The sequence below is a fragment of the Peromyscus eremicus genome, chromosome 16_21 (assembly GCF_949786415.1).
Source record: "Peromyscus eremicus chromosome 16_21, PerEre_H2_v1, whole genome shotgun sequence".
In the NCBI taxonomy this organism is placed as follows: domain Eukaryota; kingdom Metazoa; phylum Chordata; class Mammalia; order Rodentia; family Cricetidae; genus Peromyscus; species Peromyscus eremicus.
This window is the reverse complement of record NC_081432.1, coordinates 10,988,773-11,009,369: the sequence shown is the minus strand read 5'-3', so window position 1 is coordinate 11,009,369 and position 20,597 is coordinate 10,988,773. Positions and strand designations below refer to the sequence as shown.

The window sequence follows — 20,597 nt, the reverse complement described above, 5'->3', positions numbered from 1 at the left end:
TCCTTCACCTTGTAATGGAGGCCACTCTGTCTCTCGCTGACAGTTCCACCATCCCTGAGGCTTCTCCAGCCTCAGCTGCAGGGACAGGAGGCAGGGGACATGGGCGACTCGGAGACTGTTTGATGGATGAAACATCAGATGTCACAGCTGTGACTGAAATGGAGCTGCCCTGTCTCCGGGAGTGGCTGGGAGGTCACATTCTAGGCAGATGGTGGGCCCACAGTAGTGGGATACAGCTTAACATGGTGCTGATCCTGGTCAGCACAGGCTCTGAGGGGCCAGCCTGCACCATCAGTGCAGACAGATGCTGGGGTCATAATGTACAGCTCCGGTTAGGAGTCTTAGACAAAGGAATGCAGCCTTCTGAAGTTACTGGGCTCCCCTTCTGGACAGCATAGGATGTTCCTCCCAGGGCCCAGGTATCTGCAGATGCTCTGCTGGCCAAGCAGAGGACTAGAGCTTCCTGGAGAAGCCATGCCCCAGGCGTTACTGAAGAAAACAATGTGTGTCCAGGACTCATGGGGTTTCCTCTGTCCTCCAAAACATAATGACCTCATGGGGTACGGGGGTGGGGGCTGGGGGGTGCACACAGAGGAGTAGCTACCACTTGCCCTAGACCTGCAGCAGTGGAGAATGGCATCATATGTATCATGGGGAGTTACTTTTCTGTAACACTTACTGGGGCTGCCTAATCAAGAGGATCTGGGCACAACGCTGAGCTTTCAGCCCCCTCAACACTTCCTCAGCCCCTTTCTCACCCTCTGTCTGTTTTAGTTGTTTCCTCTGAGAACTTTCCCTGGATAGGCTGACAATGGGCTTTCATATAAAAGGCCCACGGAACTTCATTCTGCTGAGACGGACCTCCCTTCCAAGTCCTCCCTTCTGAATTAAAGCCTGCTTGTCCCCTGACCTTCTGCTCCCTCTCTTCCAGGTATGTTTGGGGAGGCCTCTACCTGCTTCTGGAAGCTCTGGGACTTGTTTTGTGGCCTTGACACACAGTCAGGTTCTGAGATAGGCCCCGGGAATAGCACCGAGGAGAAGATAAAGGCCCTCTGGGAGCAGATGGAGTCCAGTGACACGTCAGCAGGCTTGGCGGCTCTGGCCAGGAGAATGGCAGCCAGAAAGGAAGAGGAACACAGAGAGAGGATGAAGGACTGGAGCGACGTGTCAGAGAGCCCCTTCTGGAAGAGAGTCGTGAATGTTAGCGGGACCCTTTTGTTTGTGCTGCTGATTGCTGCTCATATCTTCTACGCTTGATGATTCAGGGGTTGCTGACTTTCCCCAGACTGCCTCATCATGAAGGGATAAAGTGTTTCCTTTAAAGAGACCCAACAGTATGGGGCCAAAGAGCACACCAATGAAAACACTCTCCCAGTGTATGCCTCAGGCACTAACAGCTGCGGTGCCTGCATGGACCAGAGACAGGGGACGGATGTCCCTGTGCTGACGCACTATGCGTCAGAGGACATCTGTTCCTCCCAGAGGCGAATCCTTTTCTCCAAATGACTGCACTGTCTAAGCACTGGATTTCCTTTTAAACTTAATGTTTTAAAGTTTAAACTTTTATCTCTGATATTTTTGGGTTTTAATACACACACACACACACACACACACACACACTTTGCTTGTGTCAAACTCTCAGCACCTCTTTCCTGTCCCCACTCAGTATCACTTTACGGTCGACTCATCTTGAAGGCATGGCCCTGCTGAAATGACGCCAGTGGCGTAAGTCCAGCCCCACCCTTGCCCGTGAGCATTCGACCACAGGTGTTGGGCCAATGCTGATGACCCCTCAGGCCAGGGAGCAACAGCTGCCTCCTTTAGCTGGTCAAGGGCTGCTCTAAAAGAATTGGTCTCATACCGTTTACCACCAAATGGCTTCTGCTGCGCTGAGCCCTAGAGGGCAGGGGGAGGGCACACTCCTTCCCTATGAGCTCTTCCTAGCCACACCCCAAGTCTGACAGTAAAAGAGGGGCCTATGGGTAAGATTATTTTTATTTATTTATTTTTTGATTTTTCGAGACAGGGTTTCTCTGTGTAGCTTTGCGCCTTTCCTAAGATTATTTTTAACCAACAGGTCCAGACGCTTCTGGGCTATGTCGCTATGGGAATTTCCTATACCTCTCTTTCCTCTTCCTTCTTATTGGACCATAATAAATAATCTGTGTCTTTAGCCAAACTTTCAGGTGTCTTGAAGTGACCTGGGGGAGGCCCACTCAGAATTGTGAAAATAACACACTCTGAAGGTATATGCACGCACCCCGTCCCTCATTTCTTAATTCTTCAGTTGACAGTTCTGAATGCTAGTTATGATCCCCAATATGTTGTGTCCTGTTAGAAATAGGCATGGGGTCCCATGAAAATGACCACACAACCTGAAGTATCTCCACAAGGCAAAAGTTTTATTTCTCAGGGTTGGGAATTTAGCTCAGTGGTAGAGCACTTGCCTAACAAGCACAAGGCCCTGGGTTTGGTCCTCAGCAAGAAGGCCACCGAGCAGGGGTCCTGTGCTACACTCTGAGTGGTCAGAACCTGGCCTCACATTCGTTATGTAATTGACTAATTCAAAACAGCAGAGCTGATCAGCAAAGTGCAACTTTTGAGAGTATGATTCACCATCGAGCACATGCTTTGATTAAAAAAAAAATATGGAAACTCGGAGGGATTTTTTGCTAGCTGGTGTCTTTGCAAACTTCTTTAAAGAGAGATCTTCCTTTGTCTACATTTAATCCTTTGGTAGAAAATATAGTACATTTCATTACCATTTCCCATAATGTCCCCTTTATAACATAATTCAATTGTTTTTAAATTTTATTTTGTATTTTAAGAAACATCTCTTCAGGGGCCGGAGAGATGACTTAGCAGTTAAAAATCACTGACTGCTCTTCCAGAGGACCTGGGTTCAATTCCCAGCACCCACATGGCAAGTAACAACTGCCTGTTACTTCAGGATATGCCAGAACACCCTCAGACATATATGCAGGCAAATAACCAATACACATAAAATAAAAATAAGCAAATTAAAAAAAAAAGATTGGCAAAAAAAATCTAAAAAAAAAAAAAAGGAAATACCTCTTCATTTATTAGTTCCCTGAGAATTTCATGAAATATTTTGAGCTAACTATGATATATTCACCTAACTCCTCCAATCCTCTAACTCCTTCTAGATTCACTACAGTTTCCCTACCCACACAACTTTGTATCCTCATTTTAGCTTTTAAAACCATCAAGTCCAATATGTACTGCTTATATAGTCTTGGATGTGGGTGGTCAACTCACCAGGAGACCTAACCGTAAGCATTACATCTCGGATGGAAAGGGATCCTGGCAGTCGGGAGCCAAGGAATAACACAAAGTCACCGTAAGCCTAGCAGCTTACAGCCCTGGTCCAGGGACAGGTTTCCCCAAGGCACCCTTTCCCAGTGAGGTTGTTACAGCGCTGCTCAGGTCCCCCTTGGAGTGTAACAACGCTGTCTGGCTAGGGGAAGGAAGGCTTACCCAGCCCAAGGGTTAAGATTCTACTGGCTTTTCTCTCCGGCTACCGAGAAAAGTTGTTACTTCTCTGCTCCGCTCCATTCCTGTGAAAGGTCTCATCCAAACCTCATTCAAGAGATTTATTCCAAGGGAAGAATCCAGGAGTGTGGCTGCCTCTTCCAGGGTGGAAAAAGGCAGCTCCCAACTGAACAGGTACAGGACTTATATAGGGCTTCTTAGGGGTGGAGGTTTTCTAGGGTGAAGATTTTCAGGGTGAGAATTGGTCAGATTTCAATCCCTGAGACTGGACAAGTTCAGAGATTGGCTGGATTTCGTGCTCAGGAATTGGTTGTTTTCCCTACTCAGGGATTGGTGGTTTTGTTTGTTTGTTTGAGTTGGTCGGGGCAAAGTGTGTTTCTTTGGCTCTGGTTTCAGGGCCAGGGTGTGTTTCTTTCACTGGCTCTGGTTTCAGGGCCCAAGTGTGTTTCTTGGCCCTGGTTTCAGGGACAGCGTATGTTTCTTTGGCTGGCCTGTTTACCCTACAACAACCTTAAAGAAAATTGACTCTTCTTCTCCCAGAAACCATTAATTGCCAATAGCTCCTCAGCTAGGGGTGGGATTCTGTACCCATTTCCTCCCTCCATGCTAGGATTTTGTCTGGCTTGAGGTTGTACAGGTCTTGTACATATTGTCACAACTTCCATAATTACATGTGTTCAACTGTCCTGAAAATAATATTTCGTGCTAGTTATCACTGCGTCTGGCTCTTAGAATTTTTCCACTCCCTCTTCTACAATGATTCCTGAGCCTTGGAAGGAGAGGGTATGATGTAGATGTCCCACTTAGAGTGAGGCATCCTGTAGGGTCTTATTCTTCTACAATGATCCCTGAGCCTTGGAAGGAGAGGGTATGATGTAGATGTCCCACTTAGAGTGAGGCATCCTGTAGGGTCTTATTCTTCTACAATGATCCCTGAGCCTTGGAAGGAGAGGGTATGATGTAGATGTCCCACTTAGAGTGAGGCATCCTGTAGGGTCTTATTCTCTGCACCTCAACCAGCTGGTCTCTATGTTAATCATCATCTATTGCAAAAAAAAAAAAAGCTGCTTTGATGAGGGTTAAGAGATGCAATCAATAAGTGTTTACCATTCTAGGGGTATTGGGATCTGGGAGAATGGAGCCTAAAAATGAGGAAGACTAAAGTCTCATGCAATAGTCAACTTTATTCAGAGCATCAGACAATTTAACCTCTGAGGGTTAAGAGGGGCCATGTGAGTAATGTGTACAATCACAAGGACAAGCCAAATATGGCAAAAACATGTTTTTCCATAGAGGCATATAAACAAATAACAATAGACAGTTGTAATAAATAATCTAAAGTAAACTCACTCTTATCTGCTACACCTGGGAGGGGCATGAAAACACATTCCAAGAATAATTTCATGTTTTTGAAGAAACTAAGGCCATAAGACTCATGTCTTGTTTCCTTAGAATTTCCTCACAAGCACTCCAGAATTCTCACACTCCAGAATTCTCACACTACTTCCTTCTCCAACATATGGGTATAGTTGGCAAATCATTAGGAGTCAGTTGAATAGTATGTCCATTTAGCAGCATAATAATGGCAGGTATCCCTTATGGCCATCCATCTTGGAGTTGTATATCCTATCCATAGTTTCTTAGCCTGATAATGATGCCAGGTATGGGTTTCATCTTGTAAAGCAGGACTTAACTCAGAAAATGGCTGGTTGTGCCCATGATGTTTGTGCCATGATTGCGCCAGTGAACGTATCTTGTCAGACCAGTCAGTATGATGGCTCTCAGGGCTCACAGATGGATAGGACTGATGATTACTTTTTCCTCTTCTAGCTGGCCTAGCACCTTAGAGCACCATGAAGGCTAGCCAGTAGGGATGAAGTTTCCAGACCAGCACAAGGTGATTTCTCCATGTTCTCTGACTCAAGTGTGGTATCTTTAGCAATCGGGTCTTACTGTCAAGTTCTGGAAGATAATCCAAAGCATTGGCAACAGCCTGTCATGTTGAGGGTCTGTGGGACCTCACTAGACAATAACTCCAAAAGAGGTACCCCATCCCTGGCCATGGCGTTTAGTCTGAATATTGTTACCCATTATAGGGTAACTCCATTTAAATTGCTTTTATATGCATCTGTGTGTATTTTTTAGGAAGCTTCTATAGTAGTAGGTTTCCATGTGACTTTTTCTAAAGGTCTTTAGTTATTGTTACCCCTCTCCATATTCCCTCTTCTACAACTTCATTCCTTTTTCTCAGATTCACTTAACATTGAGTTTCCTGTCCTGAGGTCTGTATCAGTAATATCTTATGATAAAATGTAGGAATTTTACCAAGGTTTGTAAGGCCATTATGTGAACTTTTTGTACCTCAGGATTTGTGAGTTTATTGGGTACAGTTAAAAATCTGCAATAAAAAGTTAACTTAAATCTTGTAACATGGGGGGGTGTTGATAATTAAAAATCTCAACATAGGTAATCTTAAAGGAACTTTGTGGCATGGCACCATCTTAGCTGATGATCCCATCAGGATGTAAGCAACATGGCTTGCCACCAATCTTAGCTGATGGCCCCCATTGGGATGGATGCAAACACATGACTAGCAGCCATCTTTACTAAGGTTATAGAGGATAAATGCCATGTGACTTCACCACCATCTTGATTAAAGATGACTACATGGTGTAAACCAACCAAAGAGGCAACAACAGGTGTGGTGATATTTTTGTGTTCTAACAAATAAAACTTGCCTGGAGATCAGAGTTCGGAACTAGCCACTAGAGGCCAGGCAGTGTTGGTACACACCTTTAATCCCAGCACTTGGTATCTCATGCCTTTAATCCCAGCACTGGGGAGGAGGAAACAGGAAGTGATATGGCTTGGCAGAGAGAAGAAGTGATAAGGCAGGGTAGAGATAGGAGCTTGGCCCTTTCAGTCTGAGGATTCCTAGAGTTAAGAAGTCTTTCTAGTGGCTGGCTACTCTGCTTCTCTGATCTTTCAGCTTTCACCCTGATATCTGACTCCAGGTTTTTATTATTAAGACCAATTAGAACTGGTGCTACAAACAGGTCTCCAAGATATTTTGGATTAGGATGGATTTTTGTATGGTAATTCTTGTCCTGAAAACAAAGTCATAAGAATAAGGTTTCTAGAAGATGGGATTTAAAGACAGTGCTTGTTCAATAAGGTGCTGGCAGCTGAACATTGTAATGCAAGGGTCGCCCGGGTGGTACTGGTTTTAAAGGCATGAAGGGGGGTCATGGAGAACAGCTGAAGCTTGGCACTGTGTGACAGGGCTAGAGTTCCTAAATCAAGCTCAGGAGAGGCTATTGGTGAAAATGCATAGTTGCAATGGAAGAATCCCAGCAGTTTTGGAGATGCTGGTGCCGTATGACGGCCACCAGGAAGAACAGCTCCAATGAAAGGGAGCCAGCTGGAGCCTAGAAGACAGACTGTATGTACCGCCAAGTGTAGCAGGAATCTTAAAGGTTCTTATTAATAAAATCAAACCTGAGGCCAGTTATTGAGGTGAATGCTGGAAGATCAGAGAAGCAGAACAAGCCACAGCTACCTCACCTTGCCAGTTCCTCAGCTGATCCTGTTTCCTCAGACTGGAAGCCTCTGTGTCCTCATCCATATGGGTCTCAGCTGAACTGTGCTGCTCAAAGCCTAAAAGCTTAACCAGCCAAATGCTGCTAGTTTCTGATCTTCACGCCTTATATATCTTTCTGCTTCCTGCCATCACTCCCTGGGATTAAAGGTGTGAGTCACCATGCGTGGCTGTTTCCAATGTGGCCTTGAACTCACAGAGATCCATGCCTCCAGAAGGCTAGGATTAAAGGCATGTGTGCCACCATTTTCTGGCCTCTGTATCTAGTGGCTGTTCTGGTCTCTGACCCCAGATAAGTTTATTAGGGTGCACAATATTTTTGGGAACACAATACCACCACAGCCAAGGGCAGAACCAGAGAGGTGACCGGTGACCCTTGGGGAAACCAAGAGAATTGTGAACAAATCTCAGCTATTAAACACTGAGTTGTTTGCACTGTTGGAGTTTGATTTTTCCCTTATCCAAATTGTGGTTGTGCTCTGTTTCTTCCCTCTTGAAGTTAAAAAAAAATTCTTAATTTATTTTTTGATATTGTAGGAGCCCCACAGTTCAGATTTTAAACCTTTTTTAAAAGGAAATTTTAGAGTTTTAAAAACCTGGATATCTTCTTTAAATATTTAAATTTATAAGGCTATGGGACATTTAAAGTTTATAAAAAGTTCTATACCATGATGTCTTCATTAATATGTAGTCTTAAAAAAAGTAAATAAAAAGCTAGAGTCGGGGCCATAGCTACGAGCACCAAACACTAGAAATGGGATATTCCTACCTTATGATGTAGCAAGACAATGACCTAAGCAGTCTGGCGAAGGGTCTCTCCTCACCTAAGGTCTATTCAGGCTAACAGAGGCCGACTTAAGAATGTTTGTCTAGCCTCCTTGTCTTCAAGGCTAAACCTAACAGGGATAAAAATGCAAATCCTGCGGGGCGGTGGTGGCTCACGCCTTTAATCCCAGCACTTGGGAGGCAGAGCCAGGTGGATCTCTGTGAGTTCGAGGCCAGCCTGGTCTACAGAGCGAGATACAGGGCAGGCACCAAAATTACACAGAGAAACCCTGTCCTGGGGGAAAAAAAAGCAAATCCTAATCTTATAAAAGCATTTTATTGCCAGGTGTGGTGTGAATGCCTTTAATCCCAGCACACTGAAGGCAGAGACAGGTGGATCTCTGTAAGTTCAAGGCCAGTCTGGTCTACAGAGTGCATTCCAGGACAGCCAGGGCTATTCCACAGAGAAGCTTGGTCTCAAAAAACAAAACAACACAACAATAACAAACAAACAAACAAAAGAAAGCAACTTATTGTAAACTATTAAAGATGATTAAGACATGAAAGTTAATGGCCAGTCACCTTATAAATGAAACAAATTCTTTTTTTTTTTTTTTAAAGATTAATTGACTTATACAGTGTTCTACCTGCATGTATGCCTACATGCCAGAAGAGGACACCAGATCTTATTATAGATGGTTGTGCGTCACCATGTGGTGGCTTGGAATTGAACTCAGGACCTCTGAAAGAGCAGCCAGTGCTCTTAACCTCTGAACCATCTCTGCAGCCCCCAAATTCATTAATGTATTCAATGTGGGGCCCAGGGCAGCTTGGCTATACTGCTGCCACGACATGCTCAATATAAACCAGCTAGAGAACAGGCCTAAGTTTCGGTTTACTCTAAGGCAACACCCGGTTCCAGGAAAAGCCATTAACTGGCACCAGCCCAGAATGGGCCAATCAGCATCTAAGGGGTAAATACCTAACATTACTATCCTGGGAAAAATGCCTAACATCCCAACCAGGTGTCTCTTAACCCAGCACACACCTATCCCCTTTTGTCAAGATATCCCTAGACAAATGTCAGCCAGTCAGGGTCCTGAACCCTGGAAATCCCCTCACACCAACCTCTGCTGTGATAAAAACCCTACCCTGACTGTGCTCAGGGCTCTCAGCTCTCACCATTGCGTTGGACAGAGGGAGAGACCAAGCTCGAGCTTGAATAAAGTTTTTTTGCTTTGCATATGCATTTGGTCTAGGTCTCCATGGTTGTCTTTGAGGGGTCTCCACAATCTGGGCGTAACATTCAAAACTGTCCTTGTCGTCATGCTAAGTACAAATGTAATTAATTATGGGAATAAGCTTTATTTAGCTTCCTGTACATGTTTAATTATTTGCCTAAAGCAAATAATTAAAAACAAGTAAAATTTGGGGGCTGGAGAGATGGCTCAGAGGTTAAGAGCAGTGGCTGTTCTTCCAGAGGTCCTGAGTTCAATTCCCAGCAACCACATGGTGGCTCACAACCATAGATAATGAGATCTGGTGGCTCCTCTGGCCTGCAGGCAACATGCAGGAGGAAGATTGTATACATAATAAATAAATAAATAAATAAATAAATAAATAAACAAATCTTTAAAAAAAGTAAAATTTATTTAAAATCAGGTATACTTAATAGATGGCTCTCAAAACTTTTCAGAGATCTATTGATTATGGCATTTAAAATGTTTAATGGAAAAACCTTCCTGTGATAGACAGAAATGCCAGCTCCTGGCAATGACCCTAAGGTCTCCAAAGAAGATACATGGGGCCCAGACCTGGATTGTGGTGATGCTAACCACTGGGAAAAACTGCCCCTACCTCATCTGCTGCCAGGGCCCTGCACAAACTGTGGACACTGTTGGGTTGACTGCCCTACTCTGCCTAAGTCAAGGTAGGCCAATTTTCCCAAGTTCCTCATCCATAGGAAAATCAGACCTTCCGGGTCTGGCAACTGAAGGCCTGTGCTGTCCTTTTGTGATGGCCAAAGACAATGACTGCTATGCCCAGATAGTGGGGACCCCCAAAAGACCACCACGGAGACCAAATCACGTATGTAAAAGCAAAGAGCCTTTATTTTCAAGTTCAGAGCTTGGACTTTCTGTCTGGATGAAGCTGTGAGAGCAGAAAGCCCAGAGCCCAGGCAGGGTGGGGTTTTTAATCACAACAGAGGTTGGGATGAGGGGAATTCCAGGGTTTGGGACCCTCATTGGCTGACATTTGTCTAGGGAATGTTTGAAGTGTCAGGTATTTCTCCTTAGATGCAGGCCCTCCCTGGGTGGGGTCAGCTTATGGCTTTTCCTAGGTTCAGGTATTGCCTGCCAGAAGCTGTGTCTGGGCTTCTAAGCCTGTCATGGCAGCTGTGTGGTCAAGCTGTTTTGCACACACAACACACACAACATCTGTCCCCCAAATGAAGCCATCGAGAGCACAGGAGCCAACTAGGGTAACCGTCCAGCTAGCTGGTCTCTGTCATTTTAACTGATGCAGAGGCCATTGGATTTATACTTTCTGCTATAATTTATCCTCAGAAATCTGATGGTGTTGATGGTCAGCTTGGCAGCAGCAGGCACCCAGCTCCTTCCCCAAGGCTGCCGCCGCCTTCTTAGTTCATTTCATATATAAACATCAGGTCTTGCTTTTTCTAGAGCTACTAGGTGTCCTGCTGAGAAAGGCAGACAGGCTTCCTGAAGATAAGCAGGTTTCAGATTTAATGTTTTACTATTCCTAATTTAAAGGAATTTGATTGGCAATGGCTACTGTCAGTTACCAACCACATGTGTCTTATGGCAAATGATTAGGTAGAAAGAAAAGGTTTAAAGCTTATATAAGTTACAATGGTCTAAGGAAGTGATTGAAGGTATGCGGAAAAAACGAGAATGTTTCAGATTTCTTTCCCCTTCTCTACTCTTGTATATAAGATTTCAAAGGTTCAGAGTTTTAACATTGATTAATGGAGTTCGGATAAGCTGGCAAGGTACAGATTACTATTATCAGTCATAAACTCAAGATCTTAAATGTCCTTTGGTTGTCTTCTAAGTATAGACCTAAAAGTGATTATCGTTGTTCTATAAATAGCTCTATCCAGTCCTTTGAGCAGAAAAAGGAATGTTCATGTTTTTTAACCCAAAGCCATAGTTTTTGCTATGACTCAAAGGGGTGCATCTACTCCAGCTGTTTTACAGATATCTGTTACCCACTTTTTCTACAATGTGGATTTTAGTATAAATTACAAAAAGTGGTGTGATGTTTATTGTTGGTTGTCAACTTGACTCTATCTGAATGAGCTACAGCCCAGAAATGGAGGGCACATTTGTATCTGGATCTTGAGGCTGGAAGACACACACCTTTAATCCACATCTTGAGGCTGGGAAGACATATCTTTTTTTTTTTTTTCTGTTTTTTTGAGACAGGGTTTCTCTGTGTAGCTTTGTGCCTTTTTCCTGGAACTCACTTGGTAGCTCAGGCTGGCCTGAACTCACAGAGATCCACCTGGCTCTGCCTCCTGAGTGCTGGGATTAAAGGTGTGCGCCACCACCTCCGGGCGGGAAGACATATCTTTAATCTGGGCCACACCTTCTGCTAGAAGCCTATATAAGGACAATGGAGAATGACAGGTATGTTCTTTGCCTGCTTGCCCTCACCTCACTAGAACATCTGTTGGAGCCTACTTCTTTGGGATTCCAGCATATACAGAAGACCAGCTGAGACACCCAGCCTTGTGAGACTGAGCAACTACTAGATTCTTGGACTTTCCATTCACAGCTGGCCATTGTTGGATTACTTGGACTGCAGCCTGTGAGTCATTTCAATAAATCTAGATGTATAAAACAAAAATGCTCTAACCTGTAAGCCCTACTTGCCCAAGGACAGATAACTTCCTGGAATGGTGGAGGCTTTGCATGTAAGATAAGTCTTTATTTTAAAAAACTTCTGTAAACAATCTTGGTTGTCCCAACTGCACAGGATGTGTTTTATCACACATAGGCTGGAGGTACTTAGGCAGGACGTACCTCAGGATGTATGCTTGCCCCCAATTGGACAGAGATGGGAAGTACCTAGCATTGTGGGTTTTGCATTTATAAGCTCCTGACTAATATAATTTGGGCACCATGCTCTAGGAATCCCAGGTATGGACCTGGTCAGTGTTTTAAAGCTTGCTTCAAATTTGACTAAAAAATTATGGTAGTGGTTTTATTCTCACCCAGTGGATTAATAGTATCTGGTTTGTTTGCTCTGAAAGCATTTTGGTCTGTACATTTGCTCTTCCTTTCTTTCTTTCTTTCCTTCTTTCTTTTTCTTCCTTCCTTCCTTCCTTCCTTCCTTCCTTCCTTCCTTCCTTCCTTCTTCTTTCCTTCTTCCCTTCCTCTCCCCTCCCCTCCCTTCCTCTTTCTTTCTTTCCTTCTTTCTTTCTTTCTTTCTTTCTTTCTTTCTTTCTTTCTTTCTTTCTTTCTTTCTTTCTTTCAGATCTTTAGGCAGTTAGATTCTGGCTGTTTAGCTTGTTATCAGTATTTTGTTATTTTTTTGAACCCTGAAGACATTTCTGTTTTTGTTTTGTCTTGGTTTTCATTGTCCTAAACTGGGCATGGTGGCTCACACCTTTAATCCCAGCATTTGGGAAGCAGAGGCAGGCAGATCTCTGTGAGTTCTCTAGCTAGCACAGACAGGCAACTTTTCAGGAGAAACAAATTTGTTTCAGGAGAAGCAAATATATATATGGGAAACAAAATTTCCAAAAGGAAGAAATGTTTAGAGATAACTGCCCTGGGTAGTCTATTGGCTTTATGTGTAATAATCATTAACCTGTACTCTAGCTGGCTTTGTGTGTGATAATCATTAACCTGTACTCTAGCTAGCTTTGTGTGTGATAATCATTAACCTGTACTCTAGCTGGCTTTATGTGTGATATTCATTAACTTGTTTGGGAAAAACCAGGGAGATCTAGATATAACCATCTCCAAACTTGTTTGTCCTGAGTGCTTAATGAAGTCCTAGGCAATAAAGTTTTTTTTTTTTCTCTTAATTCACAGACAGCTTGCTTTAATTAAAATGTAAAGTATCTGTGGAAAAACAAGCACAAACTGATAAAATTGGTAATGCATAATAAAAAGCTCTTCAACCTGGCAGTGGTGGGCGGTGGTGGCACACACCTTTAATCCTAGCACTGGGAGGCAGAGCCAGGTGGATCTCTGTGAGTTCAAGGCTAGCCTGGTCTACAGAATGAGTTCCAGGAAAGGCACCAAAACTACACAGAGAAACCCTGTCTTGAAAAACCAAAAATAAATAAATTAATTAAAAAAAAAGCTCTTCAAAAAACTATATGTGAGTTAAATTGGAGGCTAAACTAAAACACTAATTTTAGAGTTTATCAACCCAAGGTAAAGTCTAAAATACCTCCCAACTCTTCTCTTTCTCTCATCTTCTTTATCTTTGATTTTTAGTTTTCCTTGGGCAGGTGTTTTTCTTCTGACTGTTGTTATTTATTTATGGTGCTTTTTACCATGTGAGAGAAGACACAAGGTACAATAAAATCCACTCTAAGAATTTTTATTAGGGGAGGGTAAAGAGGGCTTGTACAACACAATAGGCCTACTAGAAAAGAATGGTGTGGAAAAGGGGGCGGGGGGAAATGGGTGGAATCTGCTTTTATAGGTCCCCGAGCATTCACATATCGGCTTACTACGTAACCATGCCACGCATGCTCATAGATTACATGATTGCACCATGGCACATTACATGATCACATAACACACGGATTATCCGGGACATAAGGTCCTGGAATAATTAAGCATTCTGCCTGACTGATGGTCAGCACATGCGTGGTCATGTAGCTGAGGTGGCTGGGAATTATAATAACTGTGCTTAAGGTAAAATGTCTTTGTTATACAAGCTAGTCATAAAATTCCTTTTGGTCTTAAAGAAAAAAAAAGTGGGGAGAGAGAGAGAGAGAGAGAGAGAGAGAGAGAGAGAGAGAGAGAGAGAGATATCTCAGCTTGACCTGCATTTACATTCCTAAGGTTTAAGGGAACTTCTGCAAACTGTTAAAGATAATCAAATGAAGCTAAGTCTGTGTCCTCAACTCCCCACATTCCTAGGATTTTTGCTGAGATCCATCTTCAAGCAGTTAAGCTATTTATGTAGCTAGAGTCAGGGCAAATCTCTCTCACCTGCCAGTCCCACAGCCACTCAGACCCGACCAAGTAAACACAGAGACTTATATTGCTTTCAAACTGTATGGCCGTGGCAGGCTTCTTGCTAACTGTTCTTATAGCTTAAATTAATTCATTTCCATAAATCTATCCCTTGCCACATGGCTCGTGGCTTACCAGGATCTTCACATGCTGTTTCTCATCGTGGTGGCTGGCAGTGTCTCTCTGAATCAGCCTTCCACTTCCCAGCTTTATTCTCCTCCTTGCCCCGCCTATACTTCCTGCCTAGCCAACGGCCAATCAGTGTTTTATTGATTAATTAGCAACACATTTGCCATACATCCCACAGCATATTTAACTCTTCCTTTGTTACTGTTGTTACCCTTCCACCACCACCACCACCACCACACACACCAACAAGAAGCCCACTAATGCTTTAGTAACAATAACATCAATAAAAAAAAAATAAACATTTTCCTAGACCCATCCATAGTCTGCTCTTGGGTCATCTATATTAACATATTGTTATGGGGAACCCACCAGAGATGATCATTCAGACACTATTTATAGCCAACTGAAAGTCTTTATTCCAGCTGGCTGGGACCACACTCAAGCATTAGGGACCTAAGTGTAGCCCTGGATGTCCACAGCACAGGGATTTTGAAGCAGAAACCATGTTCTGACCTCTCACTTGGCAGCTACAGGTTTTGCAATCAAGCAGTTCGACAGAAGCTAAGATGAGCAGTTAGCTGGAGGGGGTTCTGCACAAGCTAGCCGTTAACAGAATCTAGGGAATTTGACTTTGGAATCTGTGGTGGTTTGAATGAAAATGGCCCTGTAGACCCATAGGGAGTGGCACTATTAGGAGGTGTGGACTTTTGGAGTAGGTTTGGCTTTGTTGGAGGAGGTATGTCACTAGGGGGTGGACTTTGAGGTCTCAGAAGCTCAAGCCTGGCCAGTGTGTTACTGTCACTTCCCGCTGCCGGTGGATCTAGATGTAGAACTCTCAGCTATGTTTCCATGCTCTTTCCCACCATGATAATAATGACTAAACCTCTGAACAGTAAGCCAGCCCCAAGTAAGTGTTTTCCTTTATAAGAGTTCCCTTGGTCATGGTGTCTCTTCACAGCAATAGAATCCTAAGACAGGATCCTAGAATAGAGTTGAGTAATTTTTCATAGGATTTTTCATCAAGGAGATCAAACTCTAGTTAAACCTGAAATGGCCTCAGCAAGTACACATGATGGAAGAACCTCTGCACTGCCTTTCCCTGTCACAGTGGGCAGGAAGACTGTTCACCATTTGCCTTCTTGGCCTTTCCTCTTTCCAGAGTTGATTTACCCTGTTTTTGCTGCTGCTGATTCTTATGGTAATATAAACCCCAGCAATTTCAGGCTTCCATCATTGACTAAGGGCCAGCAGCTCTCAAGAACCCTCCAGGTTTTCAGTACTCTATTGGAACTGCTTAGTAACCAGCCTCATGGATGGAGAAACATATATATATATATATATATATATATATATATATATATATATATATACATATGTGTGTGTGTGTGTGTGTGTGTGTGTGTGTGTATGTGTGTGTGTAGTTGGAGTTTTCTCCAGTCCTACCTGGCCCACGTTCAGGACAAATTTCTCTCCCCTGCCAGTCCTGCAGCCGCTCAGACCCAAGTAAACACACAGAGACTTATATTTCTCATAAACTGTATGGCCGTGGCAGGCTTCTTGTTATCTAGTTCTTCTATCTTAAATCAACCCATTTCTATTAATCTATAAGTTGCCACATGGCTTGTGGCTTACTGGTATCTTTACATGTTGCTTGTCATGGCAGTGGCTGGCAGTATCTCCTCTGACCCAGCCTTCCACTTCCCAGAATTCTCCTCTCTCCTTGTCCCGCCTATACTTCCTGCCTGGCTACTGGCCAATCAGTGTTTTATTTATTAACCAATCAGAGCAACACATTTAACATAGAGCCCATCCCACAGCATACATGTTGTGAGGTCACCAGAGAAGACTGCTCAGACATGAGTTTAAGCCAGTAGAAAGTCTTCAGTAGTTGGCCAGCAACTATACTGTGTAGCCCCAAGCCTTTCTCAGAATGAACTTCTAAGCATTAAAACCGTGTTCTGGGTTGACATACTTCAGTTAACATCAACAGTTAGCCAGAAGTGGAACTACAGAAGCCAAAAAGCAAGGTAAGTACATTTAGAGACATTCCCAGAACTATAGACTTTGATGGATTAGGTTTTTATTTTCATTATGTGCTGAGTTTTATGGCCTGAATGGTACTTCCATCATGAAGTCAGTCGTGTTAAGGCCTGGGGCCCTACTACATGTATTCATTCTATCAGTTCAGTTCTGTTCCTCTAGAGAACCCTGATTAATACAGAAATCATCTCTGAACTTGGTTGGCAGATTTTTTTTGCTTCTGTGAATCAAAGTTCTCAGAAAAACAGCCACAAGTCCTACTTGGAGGATTCTCCAAGGCTGACTGACTGATTAGAAGGTCTGTGATTGTGGAGAGCTGGAATGTTACCTTCATCTGTCTTTAGCATCATAATAGTCATTCATTGTTGGGACTCTGGGCTTGACCTAACAGTCATCCTTACGGCTACTAATAACACTTTTGGATTGAGCAAACAAAGCCCTATCTTCCACCAGCCCAAAGGCAAATGATACCTCAACTAACATCTGAGGCCTGTAAAAGAAACTTGTTCATTTTGCTCTAATGCTTCTATCAGTTTAATTTCAAAATACCCGACTTATGACTTTGTTTGCTCTGTTACTATAGAAAATTCATTCAACTGTTACTGTATTGGAACATGATCTTTGGGCTAGCTTGAATCTGTGCTCTCAGGCTATGTTCACCCTTATTCAGCTCCAGAACACAACATTTCTTACTACCTTTGAGATGAGAGTTGTGTTTTTGCATTAAGACTTCAAAATTTTTGGGAGAGAAATAGTGTTTACATTTTCAAGTTGCGTGTGATATTTTGTTTGTACTCTAACAAATGAAGCTTGTTTGGAGATTAGAGTGTGGAGCTAGCCACTAGTTAACCATAGAGGCCAGACAGTGGTAGCACACACCTTTAATCCTAGCACTTGGGATCTCAGGCCTTTGATCCCAGTACTTGGGAGGCACACGCCTTTAATCCCTGCACTAGGGATGTCTGAGACAGGAAGTGATATGGCTGGGTAGAGAAAGCAATATAAGGCCAGAGGAGATAGGAACTGGCTCTCTTTCAGCTGAGGAGTTGTTGGAGGTGAGAAGTTGCTGTGGCTTTTTCCTTTGTTTCTCTGGTTTTTCAATATTTACCATGATATCTGGCTCTGTGTTTTTATTAAAACCAATTAGAATATGTGCTACAATTGTGTTTAGTCCAGTGATCAGAAAAGTCAAACTTAATTTGTGTTGATGACATCTCTAATCAGACACACAGGAGTGAGAAAGGCCTTGTGGTTTTTTGTTTGTTTGTTTGTTTTTGTTTTAATGTGGTTTTTGTTCTTTGTTTCTTGATATTTTCAGTTCCGGGCCAGCCTGGAACTGAAAATCCACCTGTCTTTCAAGTGCTTGAAGTCCAGGCCTATACCACCACACCTGGTTAACATCTGCCCTAGATATCCATGGAAAAGGGAGTTTGGAAATCATGTTTGTGTTAAGGCCTTTTTTCTCAGCCTGATCTCTTGCTTAGGAACTATCTGGCTTTCTGAACATGAAGAGGATACCTACCCTGTGGTGGTTTGAATGAGAATGACCCCCACAGGCTCATGTATTTGAATATTTGGTCCCTAGTTGGGAAGGATTTGGAGATATGGCTTTGTTGGACAAGGTGTGTCACTGGGATAGGCTTTGACATTTCAAAAACCCATGCCATTCTTAGTGTCTACCTACCTTTCTGACTCCTGCTTGTGGATCAGAGTTAAGTTCTCAATTACTGCTCTAGTGCTATGCCTGCCTGCCCGCCCGCCCGCCCGCCCGCTGTCATGCGTACTGCCGTGATGGTCATGGACTCACTCTCTGAAACTGTAAGCTCCAATAAACTCTTCTATAAATTGCCTTAGTCATGGTGTCTGTTATAGCAAATGAAAAGTAACCAACCCACTCCCTTAAACAGAAGGTTGTCTAGCACACTGTTAGCACAGACTCACACATTCAACTTCTGTGTATTTATCTCCCTCGTTTCAAGATGCCAATGACACCACAGCTCTCACCTCTCAGATGTCAGGTCTCTGAGCCTATCAGAGCTGTTTGCTTTAAGATGAGCAGATTTATCCACTGTCACCTGACCCCTCCTCAGTCCACATTTCTACATTTTATTATCTCGAGTGAATTTCTCTCTGAATCTCAGTTCTTTGGCAAGAAAAATCTTTTACCCCCAGGGAGAGGGAAGACTGAATTGCCAGGTGATTCTTCTACCAGGTGTCTTCTTGAGCCAATCCCTTCCTCCCCGCGCTTTTCTGGGACAGGTTGTTTTGTTGCTGTTTGGTTGAGCTCTGGTGACTGAACCTAGGGCCTCGTGCATGCTGGGCAAATGTTCTACCTCTGAGAGCTATATCCCAAGCTCTTAAGTTTCCTTTTGTTTGTTTAAAATTGTGAATCAATGTCCACCAAATTGCCCAGGCTGCCATTTAACTCTTAACCCCAGCAGGCCTGAATTTTTAATCCCCTTACTTCATCTTCCTGAGTAGGTGGGATTACAGGCTGGTGCCATCAGGGTCAGCTAAAGACATAGTTTTGATATTCAGCCCAGGCTAGTCTCATACTCCTAAACTCAAGGAATCCTCCAGCCTCAGCTCCCAGACTTATGCTTTCATTTTGTAATTTCTCAAGTCCATTTTGGCCAAAGTCTTTGGATTATACCAAACAAAATAATTCAGCTTGAGTTGCCTAACCCACTTATCTCATTCCAAAGGCCTAGACTTCCCCTGCCCAACACCACTCTTAGTTCTGACCAACACACAGTTGTAATTTTAACTCATCTTAGAAGCTCTGATTTTCAACTTCTAGAAGATGGACCACCCCTTATTTGGACTTCTCTCTCTAAATTAATAGAGATGAATCATTTTCTTGGTTAGAACACATAAATCATAAGTCACAATGCAATACTTTCAGACTTTCTTTGTTTTTACTCCCATTTATGACAACATGAGGCTGAGCCAGGATCAGGAGGTAGACAGTAGTCTAGGCTACTTAGTGAGACCTTCTCTCAAATAATCCACACCACTCGAATCCCATCGAAGTTCATCATATAATTGTCTAACATTTTTATCAGATATGCTAACTTCTACATTGAAGTAGTTTACCAAAGGCACTGTATAGATAAGGTGTGGGACCGTTTTGCCTACCCTGTCTTAACCTGGGCACACTGACATTTTAGGCTGGGTGATTTCTTGTGGGAAGCAACTGTCTTGTGCCTTTTAGGATGTTTTATAAAATCTTTTGCCTTCTGCCCGCTAGTTGCTAGTGTGACAAATGATGACAAGATAATCAAAATTACCTCCATCCATTTCTAATATAATATCTCCTGGGAGCAAAATTGAGAATATCTAATAAGTTAAAGTGTTGCATGAATCCTAATTGGTGTTGGAATAAAAACCTGGAGCCAGATATTGGGGTAAATACTGAAAGATCAGAGAGACAAAGGAACAAGCCACTAGAGAAACTTCTCACCATTCTCGAATCCTCAGGATGATAGAAAGGTGAGATCCTGCCTCCACAAATCCTCTGACTGAAAGCCTCTGAGTCCTCAGCTGCATGTCTAGTTTCTGTCTCCTCACACCTTGTATGCCTTTTTCTGCCCAGCCATTTTACTTCCTTCCTAGTGCTGGGATTAAAGGCGTGTGACTCCCAAGTACTGGGATTAAAGGTGTGTGCCACCACTGCCTTGGCTCTGTTTCTCTCCTAGACTGAATCAATCTCATGAAGTCCAGGATGGCTTTGAACTCACAGAGATCCAGATGGAACTCTGCCTCCTGAGTGCTAGGATTAAAGGTGTGGCCACCACTGCCTGGCTTCTATGTTTAATCTAGTGGCTGGCTCTGTCCTCTGATCCTCAGGCAAGCTTTATTTGATACACAATGTATCACCACAACAAAGTTCAGCCTCAATTCCATTCATGATTTCATTTGTTCTAAATGAAAATGCTGAGAAACATAAAAGTCCATGGGAACAGTGTTTTGCTAGAGTAATATTGCTCATACTTTTGGGTTCCTGTGAGACTGATGCCAAAAATAATAATGGTTATTGTTCAGCCACTTGAGGTGCATTCCTGGTCTCAATATCTTTCAAATATCTGTTTAGTGCCCCTGGTATACCCTGGGCCGTGCACTGAGAAAAGAGCTTGAAAATGGAAAAAGGAAAGACCTTCTCCTGTCAAAGGAAGTGAGTAGAGGAACTGTAATCTAAACCACTAGCCCTTTCTCAGTTGGAAGCTATATGGCCATTTAGACTCTGGAAAGATGGAGTGAACTGGCTACTGGTGTCTCTAAAACTCCCAGGGTAATTCTAAAGTATAGCAGGAGAAGAGCCACAG

General features: G+C 43.2%; 1 protein-coding gene across 2 annotated transcripts in view; it reads left to right on the top strand.

Annotated features, from left to right (window-relative positions):
* LOC131926092 (sodium/glucose cotransporter 1-like) overlaps window positions 1-2,173 on the top strand; it is a 54,083-nt gene extending 51,910 nt beyond the window's left edge. For both annotated transcript variants that reach the window (XM_059281394.1, XM_059281393.1), the window contains one exon: window positions 932-2,173. In XM_059281394.1, coding sequence (XP_059137377.1) covers window positions 932-1,257 — 326 coding nt within the window. In that variant the 3' untranslated portion in view covers window positions 1,258-2,173. The remainder of the gene's footprint in view (window positions 1-931) is intronic.
* The last annotated feature ends 18,424 nt before the right edge of the window (window positions 2,174-20,597 follow it).